The 14,499-nt window shown below is 54.5% G+C and overlaps 1 protein-coding gene across 1 annotated transcript; it reads right to left on the bottom strand.

Moving 5' to 3' along the window:
- Positions 1-3,389: 3,389 nt before the first annotated feature.
- On the bottom strand, positions 3,390-14,260 carry ZMAT5 (zinc finger, matrin-type 5). The gene is made up of 5 exons (XM_009069752.1): positions 14,065-14,260; positions 13,580-13,642; positions 13,068-13,148; positions 6,715-6,826; positions 3,390-3,620 (listed from the first exon to the last, which is right to left on the bottom strand). The coding sequence occupies exons 1-5, from the start codon at positions 14,189-14,191 to the stop codon at positions 3,491-3,493; spliced, it is 513 nt and encodes a 170-aa protein (XP_009068000.1). The 5' UTR covers positions 14,192-14,260; the 3' UTR covers positions 3,390-3,490.
- Positions 14,261-14,499: the final 239 nt, after the last annotated feature.

Genomic DNA, 14,499 nt, shown 5'->3' with positions numbered 1-14,499 from the left:
TATTTTTATTTTTTTTTACCCAGGTCTATTATAGACACTGTGAATAAACATAAGAGAAGCCAAAAGAAAATGAGGACAATCTAATTTGCCAGAAAATACAATAACATAAAGGAAAAATGAGATAAAAGGAATGATGCCACCCCCGAGCTCAGCGTGTCAAAGCTGCTCAATTAATTCTAATGGGAATCGGGAGGATGGATTTCTCCAGGCAGGTTTGGGGCTGGCAGTGCCCAATCCCAGAGCAGGTGGATACAGGATGGGGGCACAGGGTCCGGCCGTGCCCTGCTCTGCTGCAGCAGGGACCGGTCACTGCGATGCTCCAGGATAATCAAATTAAGGGATTGCTACGAAAGGAAAAAAAGAGGGAATGTGCAAGGGAGGTGGGGGCTGCCCTGGGAGAGGGGAGATGGGATGGAGCAGGACCCTGTGTGGGCACTGCCGTTGGTCCCCGGGGACTGATGGAACAAAAGTGGCAGCAAACCCGGCAGGGGGTGCAGGGCTGATTCCAAAGCACAAGGAAGTGTTTGGGACAGGAAGGGAAGATGGTAATGGTTGTCTGTCTGGTGCTGCAAGGAATGTGGGATGGGCTCAGCTCCATCCCTGGCTTGGTTCTGTCTCCTCATCTCTGTCTCACCCTCATCCCTGTTTCCCTTTCTCTCTCCAACCCCCAACCTAATCCCCAGTTCCACTCCCATCCTTATTTCCATTCCTGTCGCTGTCCCTTTCCTGTTTTTCCATCCTCGTTGCTGTCCCATCCTCATCCCTTTCCCCATTTCCATCTCCACTCCCACTCCTCATCCCTGACTACTCTCCATCCCCAACCCCATGCTTAGTTCCATCCTTGTCCCCTCTCCCCTCCTCCAACTCCATCCCTGACCCTAACTCTATCCCCATTCTGACCCTTCTCCCCATCCCTGTCCCTGTCCTGTCCTCACCTCTGTCCCCATCCTGTCCCCATTCCTATTCCCGTTCCTGTCCCCATCTCTCCCAGCAAGAGCTGCCAGAGGACACCGGGCAGGGCCCAGCAGGGCTGCGCTTGGCAGGGGCCCAGGAGCAGCTCATTTCCCTAAAAGCTTCCCGATAAATTACTCCGCCTCGAGCTCCAGCAAAGGCACTTTGGCTCGTGCCGGCACTGCAGGGCAGCAGCTCCTCACCCCCACCCCGGGGATGCTGAGCCCATCCTTGCAGCATCCTTGGGACCCATGGGAAGTAGCCAGGAGCCTAATCTTGCTTCGACACCTTCCTCCAGACGGATGGTGTGGGTGAGCCCACACTGGCTGTGTCCCATCCCGGCAGTGATCCATGGCATTGTCACACCTCCTGACACCTGCTGTAACACTCCCATAAACCCTGCGATTTACAGCCTCCTCCAAGCCCCAGGAGTCACACGGCTCTGTGAATCCATGACATCCTGCAGGTGACGCTCGGCTTGGCTCCATGAATCCATGACACCCTGCGGAGGATGCTTAGCTCGGTCTGTTGGCCACAGCCACACAAGGTTTTGCAGGAAAACCCCAATTTTAATTACCCTCCGGGCAGCCCCTCACAGCCTCCCCCAGACAGGCTGCAGCTCAGCACGGAATGCTCCCACTCAGGGTCTCAGGGTTTATTGGGAATTTCTGCACCAGGAGCAGCTCATCTCTTTGGGAGTGAGGAAGAGTGAGGAGATGCTGCCGCTCTTGGGTTTGACACTGGGATTTTCATTCACAGTCAGGTGAACTCATCCAGGCAGTTGCTGGGAGCCTCCCTGCTGGAGATAGGTCCCTCCCAAATCCAAGCTGGATCTGGGGAGCGGTTTTGGAGCTGTGAAGTTTCAGAGTTTTGGGTAAAGCAACACCTCCTGGATCAGCCCCAAGACCAGAGCACATGGAGCAGAGACAGGACCGGGGGCTGATGCAAGCACAGCTCCGAACACAGGGGAGGAACTGTGAAGGGTTTTGACAGGTGATAGGGAAAAAAAAGTCTGTGGGAGGTACAGGAGTGGGAGTTCTTTGATCTGTCGGTGCCGGTGGCCGTGGCCTCCCTGGAAGGTGCCTGTGTGCATGGCCTGGCTGCCACTGCCACCAGGGGAGAAGCCACTGTCCCTGTGAATCCAGCAGAGCCGGGGGGCGACAGGCTGAGCTCCCCAGCAGCCCCCAGGGCTCTCCCCCTGCACTGGGCTGGGAGCACACAGCAAGGCTTGGGGAGAGCAGGAACAGCTCCAGAGCATCCCACAGCCCCCTGAGGGGTTCCGCCCACCGTTTCACCTCCTGCAGCTGTGCAACCTCTGCCTTGGGGGCAGGAGTGCCCTTGCTCCAGGAGCTCTGATTCACCCTCAGAAAGGTGCCATAGGGGTGCTCTTGTTTATCTACCCATCTTGCATGGGGAAGTGAGGATGGGACACGGGGCTGATCCCACATCCTCCAAGCACAAGCCCTGTGCTCCCACTCTCCAGCAAGCCTGGAGAGCTCATGCCTGGAAGGACAAAAACCCCCTCTAGTTGGGCTTAGAGCTCCCCCAGGCTCTGGCCAAGGCTGGTTTCCCTGCTGCAGCCAGGCTGCTGTCACATCCAGTCCCTGCTCCTGTCAGAGCTGTGTCCTAGGACGGGTCTGACGCTCCAGTGAGAATCTGCCATCGCATCCCGAGGCAGGAGCTCTGCCCTGTCCTGGGCAGCTGAGTGCCAGCGTGATCCAGGCAGGATTTGGCCACAGGCAGCTGGCTCCTGCCCGTGCTCTTCATGAATCTGGACCCACCACCTCCATGCCCAGCCAAACCTGGAATGCACTGGCAGCAGGCACAGCCATCCTGGATAGAGCTGCTGCAGGAGAGCTGCCTCTGGGATGCTGCTGGCCAGGATTCCCCCACTGTCCAGTGAAGCTGGAGCACCTACTTTCCTTCCTGAAAAAGCCATAGGTCTCACTCACCCCTCCCTTTCCTTGTGACGAGAGATGACTCTAAAACTCTCACTGCAGAGGAATCTCAGGATATTTTTCCTCCTTGCCCCTCACCTCCAGCACAGCAGGAGCAGGGCTAAGGGGCTCCTCATCAGCAGCTCTGGCACCTGGACCCAGGCAGAGTCACACACTGAATTTATCAGGAAAAAACATAAGCAGAAACACCTGAGGAAACATCAACTCAAAAAAACTGGTTACAGCTCCCTTCTCCAGCTTGGATCAGCCACAGCATGGAGCTGGCCTGAGAGAAGGCAGTGCAGACAGCAGCAGTCCGAGCGGGTGGATCCTGCCCTGGGAAATGGGGAATGTCTGCTCCAGGTGACAGCAGACAGCCCCTGCCCGGGGCTGAGCTGTGTTGGGAACAGATCCCCATTCCAGACACAGGGAGACATCCATCTGAACGGCTCAGCCCACGGGAGGCTGCCAGGCGAGCAGGAACACACACAGGCTGCCACGGGGGAAGGTTTATTGATATAGAAGTGTATATAAATAATTCTGTCCCTCTCCCAGAGCAGGAGAGGCAGGAATCCAGCCCCAGCCCCAGCCCTGGGGGTGCCTCAGCCCCACTGCAGGCCGGGGGGCACAGGCCACCCCCCGGGTGGGGGGGCCTGCAGGGATGGGGGCAGGTCCTGCACTGGGGGCCAGCCCGGAGGGTACTGGAATGGTGCTGGTTTCTCAGGAAGAGCACTGTGAGGGAGAGATGGAAAGGGATGAGGTGAGATGAGGTGTCTCAGCTGCATACCAGGGCTCTGCTTGGGGCTGGGCTTCCCCGTGCCCCTCCAGTAGCCCCCAAAAGAGGAGGGGGCCAGAGGAGGGTTTGGGTTATCACCAAGTGGGTACATTCACTCCCTCTGCCCCCAAATTCAGCACCAGAACAGGTGTGTAATCATTCCCAGCCCATCCAAGCAGCCTAACATCCTGTGTGCCAGTGGAAAACTCAGGTGGGAGCACCAAGGTCAGGAGATGGGGGGGAGCAGGCACAGCCCCCTGAGAGGGGCAGTGGCTCCAGGCACAGCTGCTGGAGAGAGCTGGGTGCTGGCCCCATCCTGCCCCAGCTGCTCCCCACTCCTCACAGCTGAGTTTGGAGAAGAACAAACAGAATCAGCAGATGTTTCTTTCTGAGCAGCCCTGATCCCAAGCCAGCTGTGCACTTCCCAAAGCACAAGGAGCCCTCGGAAACAGAGGAGCTGCCAAACCAACAGGGTGTTTTCACCAAAGGACCCTTCAGCAGAGGGAAGAGGCTTCCTCCTCCGACCCATGGCCTGGGGAACACTTTGGCCCTGCCTCTCTCCCTCGGGTTCACTGATTGAGGCCACTGCAAACACTACACTGGGCTGAGGAAGTGCAAGAGCAAGGAGCATTGCTCACTTGCCTCTAGCTGAAGACCAGGACAGGTTTAAACTCATGGGAAATGTACCTTTTCTATTAATTCCCAAGTGCAGGAAGCTCATTTGTTCTCTCACACAAGCCCTGACAGCAGCCTTCCAGCTTCTCAGGCCTCTACCTCCTATCCTGATGAATCTTTTTAATTGTTATGCCAGAAGAAATCTAATCACACTCCTTTACATAAGGCTGGGAGGAGCAGCACCCTCCCCTCCCCTCCCCTCCCTGCGGGGCTGCTGCCATGGCCCAAAGCCAGAGACAGGAGTGGAGTGTTTTCCAGGCAACTAACACCCAGCAAAATCACTTGGTTTAAGGCTTATCCCCTTGATGGGGATTCTCCAGAGCACAGTACAAGGGAGCCAGGACTGAGAGGACACACTCCAGACTCCTCGGGGCAGGGATAGTTGGTGCTACCCACAGCATTGTGGCTGAGGCAGGCACGTGGTGGGGAGAGGAGCAGAGGGAATGCTGCAAGGTGGAACATCACAGCCATCACCTAATGAGCTGTTCGTGAGCAGCAGAGATAATCAATAGGGAGGATGCTGGCTGGGTACTCAATTCCCTGGGGTCTCATAAGCTACAAGTGCTATCAAAGGTCTGCCTGCAGCTGGAGCGTCCGATGGCTGTCCGGTGGGGCTTCTCTGGTGTCTACCAAGGGTGAAGCAGATTTCCTTTCTGGATGGGATCCCTCTCCTCTGTCTACTTCCACGCTCATGAAACATGTGGTATCTCAGAAGCTTTCAGGCTTTAGACCCTTTTCTGATGAAAATCAGCAAGTTTTGTTTCTGATGGAAATCAACACACTCTGTTTCCTTTGGAAATCAGGGGAAAAATCAATCCCACCCTGACAGAGCTCCACTGCTAAGAGAGGCATAGAATAATAGCATGGTTTGTGTGGGAAGGACCTTGAAGACCATCTCATTCCACCCCCTGCCACAGGACACCTTTCACTATCCCAGCTTGCTCCAAGCCCCAGGAACTGTGCTCAGCTCCACCCTAGCTCTCCCAAAAGCAATGGCACAGCCTGACTTTGGAAGTAGGCACCAAGTAGAAGCTTCCAAATGGATACTGTCCCCCCTGAGCCCAGCCAGACTGGGACAGTGATGGATGGAAGGCAGTGGGGCAGCTCTCCACCCATGGAGGTGGATTTCTAGTCCAGCGTGGTGCAAAGGGACCTTGAGGCTGCAGGAGGGGCAAGGAGCACCTCGTCCCTAACAGCAGCTTCAGGAGGAACACAATGGACTTCCGAGGCACCAGGAGCACAGGGACCTGCTGAAAACAGGCCCTGACAATGCAGAACAACTTCTCTGGCAGACAAGCAAAGCACACAGTGGCTCCTAAGGGGAATGTGGGGCTGGAGAGCACAAGGGGAGAAGAGAGATGATAGGGACAGGTGTTGGAAAGGCTGGAGAGAGGAAGGGAAATTGGAATAGTTGGTGTTTAGTTCCTGCAGCAGATGGTTTCTGAGCCTGCAGGGACAGGGAGGCTGGTAGAAAGCAACAACCCTAGAAACATGTCCTGTGCATCTTTGGAGGCAGAAGGGACCAAGTAGTTCTGGAAGTCTGGATATTCCTCTGGGTATGACCAAGTAGTTCTGAAGGTCTGCAAATACCTCTGGAATAGTAATTGCTATCTTCTATAAGAGCAGATCCAACCCCAGACCCAGGGATTCATGGGCAGGACAAACAAAATGGGGCAAGTGAAGTGTAGGGGGGAAGAAAGTGAGCAGCACTGCAAGGCCAAGGGCAGCTGAGCTGGTGACAGAGCAATCCCAGAGCAAACAAGGCCAGACAAGCACCAGAAGGAAGCTCCTGCCCAGCCCAAACGCCAGGAGGACAGGAGCAAACAGAGAAAGAACAAAAGAGAGATTTGGCACCTGCCCAAATGTCATCCCATTAAGCCTGCGGCACAGTCAGGTGAGCAGGGGAACAGCCGGCAGGAATCTGAATGGATTCTGCGAGGAGGAGCCAGTTCCACCCTCTCCCTGGCAGACAGGGCATGGGGAGGCTGTCAACAGATGAGCCCAGGCTCCTGACACTGAACCCTGGGCATGAATCACTCAGCACCACTCTGGCACTGTCCTTTCAGGTGTATCTGCACTGCAGAGAGCAAGGAGCAGCCCTCTGGTGTGGTTTGTTCCCAAGGCCTGGCTTGTCCCCAGGCATGTGGGGACCTCTGTGCACACACCTCTGTGCAGATATGCAAGACTGGACACACACATGTACCTCTCATGTGTGCTGGTTGTGTGCTAGGTGATAGCTCATGGGGTCCCATTGAGTTGGGATCTCTGATTACCTGTGCCTTCCCCTGTCCCACCCTCTTGTGGGATCCCTCTCTGCATCATGTGGGCCAAAGGCAGCCACCAGACCACACGTGGGTGCTCCCCAGCGACTGGTACCTGTTACTCTGAGCTGCACTCAGTCTCTGTGCTCTCTTCTCCAACCAGTCCTCGATGGTGCCAGGTGGGATATCTGCTCCCTCCAGCTGCAGCTCCTTCAGCCTCTTCTCCCCTGGTTGAGAAAGAGGGACATGAGAGAGAGGGACATCAGGCACCTGAGCTGCAGTCCTTTCACTCCATTAAACCCACTGCTCATTACCCTGCACAGATTCATATGGTGGACAGAGTGTGCAATATGCCTGTGCAGCCTCTCCCCCCGTGCCCACCTGCCGTGTGAAGCTTGGCCTCCTCCTGACAGCTCCAGCCAGCCAGAGCTGGGGACAAGAGCTAAGCAGCATGGTGGCAGTGTGGGCACTGAACTGAGGGGAGTCTGACATCTCCCCCCAGGGTACATCGTCCTCACCCTCGCCTGAAGCAGCCTTGGCTGGCCCTGAGCCCTGAGCCGTATCCAGGGACGTGTCCCTCTGAGTGGGAGGAGGGACTGTGCCACCCCTGCCCAGCTAGGAGGGAGTGACAGGGACGTCTGCCCGGATCGATGCAGCCTTGGCAAGCCAGGAGAGTCTGAAAGGTTCAGACCAGAGACAGATTTCAGAGCTGCTGTCAGGGCTGTTCAAGGTACCCACTGTGTGATGCCTCCCCAATCCCTGCAGAGCCTGGGCAGGAGGCTCTCACCCAGCCCAGGGCAGGACCAGGGCACAGCATGGCAGAGGGAGGCAGGGGACAAGTTCCTGCACTGAGAATCCTGGAATGGATTGGGTGGGAAGGACCTTAGAGCTCATCTCTTTCACACCCTGCCTTGGGCAGGGACAGCTTCCACTAGCCCAGGTTGCTCCAAGCCCCATCCAATCTGGCCAGGAACACTCCCAGGGATGGAGCAGCCACAGATGCTCTGGGCAACCTGTGCCAGTGCCTCAGCACCCTCACAGGGAGGAATTCCTTCCCAATATCTATCCTAAATCTCCCTTCTGCAGTTTGAACCCATTACTCCTTGTTGTATGTTTCTCAAGAAAGTTAGGAATGAGAAGAAAACCAGTCCTTTCAAGTTTTCAACCCCTCCATCACCCCATGGGGCAGATGCCTGCAGACACCCTGTCCTGCAGACGCTGTCTGGGCAGAAGGGCACAGAGCCAGTGGGGCAACCCAGTGCTCACCAGTCTCTCCTACTGGGCACAAATCCACCCAGTTAGCAAAGCTCTAAGTCCTCCACAGTCCCTCTCAGCAGCACTGACAAGGCAGGGAGGGAGCTGGCAGAGAGCAGGGTCTAGCAGGAGCCCTTGACACGACTGGCACAGCCATACTCCTGCCAACACGTCGGGCTGAGGAGACGCTCCGAGCGATCACATCTCCAGCCTAGTGGAAACTTCCCACCTAACACAACAGGGAACGTGATACTTGGAAAATGAAACACTGGGGACAATAAAAAGGAAACAGAGGCATGTCATTCCCCTTTGCCCTGCTCATCCATCCCACCAGGGGATCCCTGATCCCATTTAGGGATCAATGCCCCCCAGCAGCAGCAACCTGCAGCTGTGCCCCCAGAGCTGCCCCACACCTACTCACCATATGTCACACGTTTAAGGAAAATATTATACATTTCCAGACAGGGTGTGAAATTAATACTGCTTGGGCAGAGTGAAGGATCACTTCATCCTAGTGGTGGCAACCAATTATTCATCTGCCTGTTGAATATTAATAGGGATGGCAGGAATGTGCTATACAATGAGCAGCCGGAGATGGATAATTTGTCATCCAGGCTTTTCATCTGCTGCTGCTGGGAGGGGTGGCCATGTACTCAGTGCCACCACAAAGACAGCCTGCTGTGGTCCTGATGTCCAGGTGCTGCTCTGCAACCCGCTGATAAGGGTTGGAGATAGGACTGTTCCAGTCTCCTACAGTTGTTCCCAAGGAGCAAAGCCCCTGCAGAACTACCTGGCCAGGTGGAGGAATGGGGAGGCAAGAAGCTCAGCCTGGAGAGTTGGCACTGCTCACACTCAGGGTATCTGAGATCAGCTCCCAGGTTAGACTTCCCTGGCAACCTCAACCACCTTATTTCCCTTTGTTCCACATTTCTCCATCTCCTGAGCACCTGGGCACATCCCACCTCAGCAAGGGGACAATCAGTGGCTGTGAGAGGCTTCGATGAGGCAGGGAAGAAAATCATAAACAGAAACCTCTCCCTACCACTAAGATTTCTTCTTCATCCAGCTCCAAGCCCCAACACAGAACAGACCATAAACAGCCAAATAAGAGCAGGGAGCCCCAAGGCACCACACCAGGGAAGGAGCAGCCACAACTCACAGTCTCATCCAGAAGAGCTCACTCGCTGCAGTGGAACCACTCCAGCCTCATGCTGGCCTAAATGAGGCCCCAGGTGTCCAGATTAGAAAGATATCCAGCTGGCTCCTTGTTCTCACAGTTCTGTGAGTTACTGCTCCAGAGGATTCCAACCCCCAGGCTCAGAAATAAGGCAGTAGGGATGGGCAACTCTCTGGCTCTGCATGCCCATCAAAAAGGCAAGTCTTTCATCTCATCTCATTCCATCCCATCTCATCATCCAGGGACCACCGAACCCACTCTGAGACTGGAAACACCTCCTGAATGTCAGCAGATTTTCCAAGAAGTAACTCTGAGAGGTCTCTGCCAGCCCTTACTCCCCACACGTGGCCGTGCAGCCAGGCTGCAGCAGCCAGACAGGTGTGAAGACACTTCCCCCCTCCTCCTCCCTGTGGTGTTTGCTTCAAAGTCTAATTACAGCCAATTAAAAGAGAGTCTGTAGTCCTGAAGTGCCTCTAATGATGCCAGAGTGGGAGTCCACATTTATCTTCTCTCCCCATACAACTTTTAGCATGAATTTTATTCCTGAATGAGGCATCACTGTACAAGAGATGCAAACACCAGCACCAAGCAGGTCATCCAGCAAAGGGATGCACATGAAATCCTTCAGCTCCCTCCCTGAGGGGATGATGTGGGAACCCAAACTCCTCCAGAGCACATGAACAGTGTCAGACTGTGGCTGAGAGATGAGGCTGATGAGGCCCTGTGATATGAGCAGCTGAACACGTTACCTCCCCGCAGCCCACTGCGAGAGCACTCCTCCTGCTCCCAGCCCAGTTAGACCAGCTGACTCCAGCCCCCCAGCAGGGTTACTCACAGACTTTCCATCCAGGGGTATATTGCAAACACTCAGCCAAGTGTGCCCTCACCCTCTCCTCACAGCCCTGGCTCGCTGGAGCTCACCACAGAGCCCAGCTGGGTCGATACCACCCGCACAAGGGACACAGATTAGTGGGGAGCCAATAACTCTGAGCAAGAAGATGGCAATTTGACAGTGACTTTGTCTGACATGACTGTACTTAAAATGACAGCTTGGAAGTGTCTGGCTGATGAATGATGCAGCAGATGCAGAAGGCTAATGCTTTGATGCAGGAACAGCTGGGAATATGCCTCCCTCCCTGCTGAAGGTGTAAACTGTTGCTTCTTGATGAGGATATTCTACAGGGTGCAAAGATGATGAAGCCAAAGTAGGCCATGCTCCAAGCTGCTGTAGAACAGAGAATCATCCAGAAATTTTCCTACTTAACCCACAAGACTTACACAAACAACACTATGAACTCCTGCATTATAAAGGGCCAAATGTTAAGAATAATGTAATGTTTCCTCTGGCTGTAATGAAAATGCATCGTTGCTGAGGTCAGCTCAGGGACACAGAGATACCAGGCACTCACAGGGGCTCAGGGACAGGTTCAATATTTACAGGAGAAAAAAGTGCCATCACGGTTCGGCAGTGTGTAAAAAAAAAAGTCAGACAAGGCTTTGCAGGCAGCAGAGCTGAGGGAATGGGGATAAGCAACACTGTGTGCCCACCAGGAGATCATCCTCTTCACCCCGCCAGCCTGGTCACCTCCAGCACAGTCACACTGGGCTCCGCATGAACGGCTGGGAAGGCTCTGGAGCTTCCAGCCTCTCATCCCAAATCCCCACCCCCTGCCCGCTCCAAGCCTGTCAGAATCTCCCAGACAGGAAATCTCTGCGGACACTGACAGGTCAGGGAGAGTCAGTCTGATCCAGACTGCTGCTCCAGCCCTTGCTGTATCATCCTGCTGGCTGTGGCCTGGGATGGCTCGTGGCACAGAAATCCTGGGACTGGGTGGGAATGCACACAGAGATATTGCTGATGGAGGATCAGGTCTCCTGTGTGACTGACCTGCCACACACAAGCTTCACACACTTCAGCTCTGCCCTCAGCCTCAGCACCTGAGACACTAATGCTTTAGCAGCACAAGGAGTGGAGAAATGTCCCCATGACACAGCTCTTCCTTCCATCTGGTCTACCTGTCACAGGCTGCACCTCAACGTTACCAAGTCCTGCTGAGCCTTTCCCTCCACCAAAGCCCTCCAAGCTTTCTGGTCAGAGTTAGTCTGTGTGATGCTCAGCTCACACAGGATTCCCATGGAGCCACACAGGAGAGGTGAGTACGACTGAACTCTCCAAGCAGGTTCTGGTGCCGGAGCAGTGCTGCCAAACGCAGCACCCCCATCCCCTGGGCACTGCTCCTTCAAGGCTAATTGCTAAATTAAATGTTTGACTCGGTAACACAAACACAATGTTTCCAGGTAATCCCTCCGGAATCGGCTCTCAGCAGCAATCCTGCACTTCCACCGACCCATCTGACAGGAGTCAATATTCAATAACAAGTGTAATTGGCAAGGAGAGCTGCCTGAGCACAGAGGCACTGCCAGCCTTCCCCTGCAGCTCCAGAGAGCTCCCACTTCTCCTGCAGGCACAGCCAGCAGGTTCCTGACAGCCTGTGGGACTCAGGTCCTGCTGCAGAGAGGGGTCAGCGAGTGGCTCTGGCTCTCCAGCTCGGGAAGGGTTGGAGTGCTCTGGCCCCATGGTGCTCCACTAACTGCCCACGAGGGTCAGGGATTGATTTGGAGCCACTGCAGGGACTCACACTCTGACTCAGTACGGCCAGGACTGGAATAGCTCCGTGGTTCCTGCCTGCCTTCCCACCTCCCCCAGCACTGCCTCCCCAGATGGGAACCCTCAGAGGGCCTGGGCAGGCTCTAACCCACACACACCCACACTTCCAGCACTTCAGCCTGGTTTTGCCAGACTATTGGCACAACAACACCTTCAGCCAGCAGTGTGGGCACGAGACTTGCTCCAGGCAGTGGGACATGTGCACTGGGGACAGCAGGTTGAGGAAGGGATCCTTCCCCTCTGCTCCACACTGTGAGGCTGTGGCTGTGTACTGAGCCCAGTGCTGGGCTCCCTAGGACCGGACATACTGGAGGGAGCCCAGTAAAGGCACAACCCAAAATACAGGAATTTCCATTTAAATATTAAAAAAATACACATTTTTATTATTAATGTAGTCAAGCACTGGTTCAGGTTGCTCACAGAGACTGCAGAGTCTCCAGCTTGGAGACAGTGAAAACACAACTGGGCATGGTCCTGCGCACCTGCTTGAGTTCACCCTACTTTGAGCAAGGTGGGGTTGGGACTAGATGATCTCCAGTAGAGATCTCAACCATTCCATACCTCACTTCCAACACCTCACTCACACTCCCTGGAAGTGTTCCAAGCCAGGATAGATGGGACTTGGAGCAACCTGGGCTAGTGGAAGGTGTTCCTGCCCATGGCAGGGAGTGGAACAAGATGAGCTTTATGGTCTCTTCCAACCCAAACCATTCCATGACTGTGATCTTCTCCAACCACTATGGAGGAAACAGACCTGCCACTACTTTTAGGGAAAAAAGGTGGCAGTCCAGTCCCAGAATGAGAAAGTTCAAGTGCTCTGGAGACTCTGAGCAGGAAGCAGTTGCCATCCACCCTCTGCCCACTCTCCAGTTCCACCCAAAGCCACATGAGCAGAGGCTGTTTCTGGATCCAAGACCCTGTGTCCTCTCCCCAGCACAGCCTGGCAGCCGGACAACTCTGCCCACGGGTGGAAGCAGCAGCTCCCTGGTAGTAGTTAGAGAGGTGGGGGGAACTCAAATCCATAAATTCAAGGGGAAGTGATGTACCAGTGCCCTCTGCTGCTGACAGCTTTTATTCCCTGACTGAACAAAACCCCGAGGGTTCCCAAGCCCACTCTGCCTCACACACTTGCTGCCAAGTGGTACCAGCACTGCTCAGCTCCAGGTTTGTGTCTGTGCCAGAAGCTCGAGAGCATATGGAAACTGCAGCACTCCAGGCTCCCACAGCACTGGGAAGCAGAAGGAAGGGATCTGCACTCAGCTGGCTGTGTGCAGGCAGCATGGGGCCACAGGCTGCACAGCCCTCACACTCACTGCAACAACTCCCCCTCCAGAGAGACCCCTGCACATTTCCGTGTTGGAGGACTCACCCTGAACCTGGGCACTCAGCTTTTCCAGATCCTGCTCTGTCATGTGGGAAAATCTGCAGTTGGACCCAAAATCACACTGTCCTGAAACAAAATTGTGAGGGTGAAAATTCAGTTTCAATTGCAAAATTCACTAGATTAGATATCAGGGATAATTTCTTCACAGAAAGGGTTGTAAAGCATTGGAACAGTCTGCCCAGGGCAGCAGTGCAACCACCATCCCTGGAAGCATTCCAAATCCCTGTGGATGTGGCACTTGAGGCCGTGGTTTAATGGTGAACACAGTGGTGGTGGTTGATGCTTGGACTTGGTGATTTTAAAGGTTTTTTCCAACCTTAATGGCTCTGTGAAAAGCCACAGAGCTCCACAAGAGGACACACAAGGTGCAAGCAAAGCCAGGCTCCATCACCCCTGGATGCTGCACACACAGGCCCAGCCCCTCACTCCAGCCTTGGGCTGGCTCTCATGGGAGCTGCTGGAGCCCAGACAGTTATTTCCACCTCAGAACTCCTCACCTGTTTGCAGAAACTTCCGACAAGGTTTCTTGGTTTGCTCCTCTTGCAGGATAGCAGCAGCATCTGGGGAGACAATGGGTGAGACAGGGCAAAGATCCTGTGCACAGCAATATCGCACTGTGTCCTGTCCCAAAGAGGTCAGGAGCCAGAGGAACACACAGGCAATGGTTTCATGATCAGTTTAACCCAAACTAAGTCTTTGCTACTGCCAGAATACACAGTGCTTCTCTCTCTCAGACCCTGGACACACATTCTCACCACATTCCTCAGGCTGGCACTGACACAGCTGTGACTGTGTGGTGTGACAGGTCACAGCCACACAGGAGGGTTTTGCCTCCGAGACTGCTTGATGTGACAGCATCAAGTGCACAATTCACAGGCACATACAGTCATCAATCAGCATGTATAAACTATCAGTGCTAATTTATTTATCCATTACCTCCCCAGCCCCAGGAAGGGAGAGGCAGACAGCTGGGAGCACCCACCTCGGAATAAGTCATACCAGACTCTCTTAGCCCGGAGATGCTGCACTCCATTGAGATGTTTCTTCCTGTTGTGCAGATTGTCCTGGAAGGACCTGTCACAGTAGTCACAGAAGTACCTTTTCCCCATGTCTCTTATGTCAGAGCAGCATCAACACAGCCTGGAAACCCTCAGGCAGCTCCTCGGCACCCAGCCATGCCTGCCCTGGGGATGAAGCAACCAGGATTTACAGCACCTGCTTCCAAGGGAGGAGAACTCAAATCACTTAGGGCTGGCAGACAGAGAAAGAGGTGAGACCCAACAGTTTATATCCATGTCCATCACAGACTGCTGGGGCAGGATCTGCTGTGTGTACATGGGAGAAAAGGCTTGGATCTGTGTTTATCTCTGTTGCATAAAGCAGCAACAGCTCTGCTGGAAGAATTCTCCTTCCTCAA

The sequence above is a fragment of the Acanthisitta chloris genome, unplaced genomic scaffold (genome assembly GCF_000695815.1).
Source record: "Acanthisitta chloris isolate BGI_N310 unplaced genomic scaffold, ASM69581v1 scaffold25402, whole genome shotgun sequence".
NCBI classification, from domain to species: domain Eukaryota; kingdom Metazoa; phylum Chordata; class Aves; order Passeriformes; family Acanthisittidae; genus Acanthisitta; species Acanthisitta chloris.
Note: the sequence above shows the minus strand (reverse complement) of the source record. Positions and strands in the feature narration are given on the sequence as shown.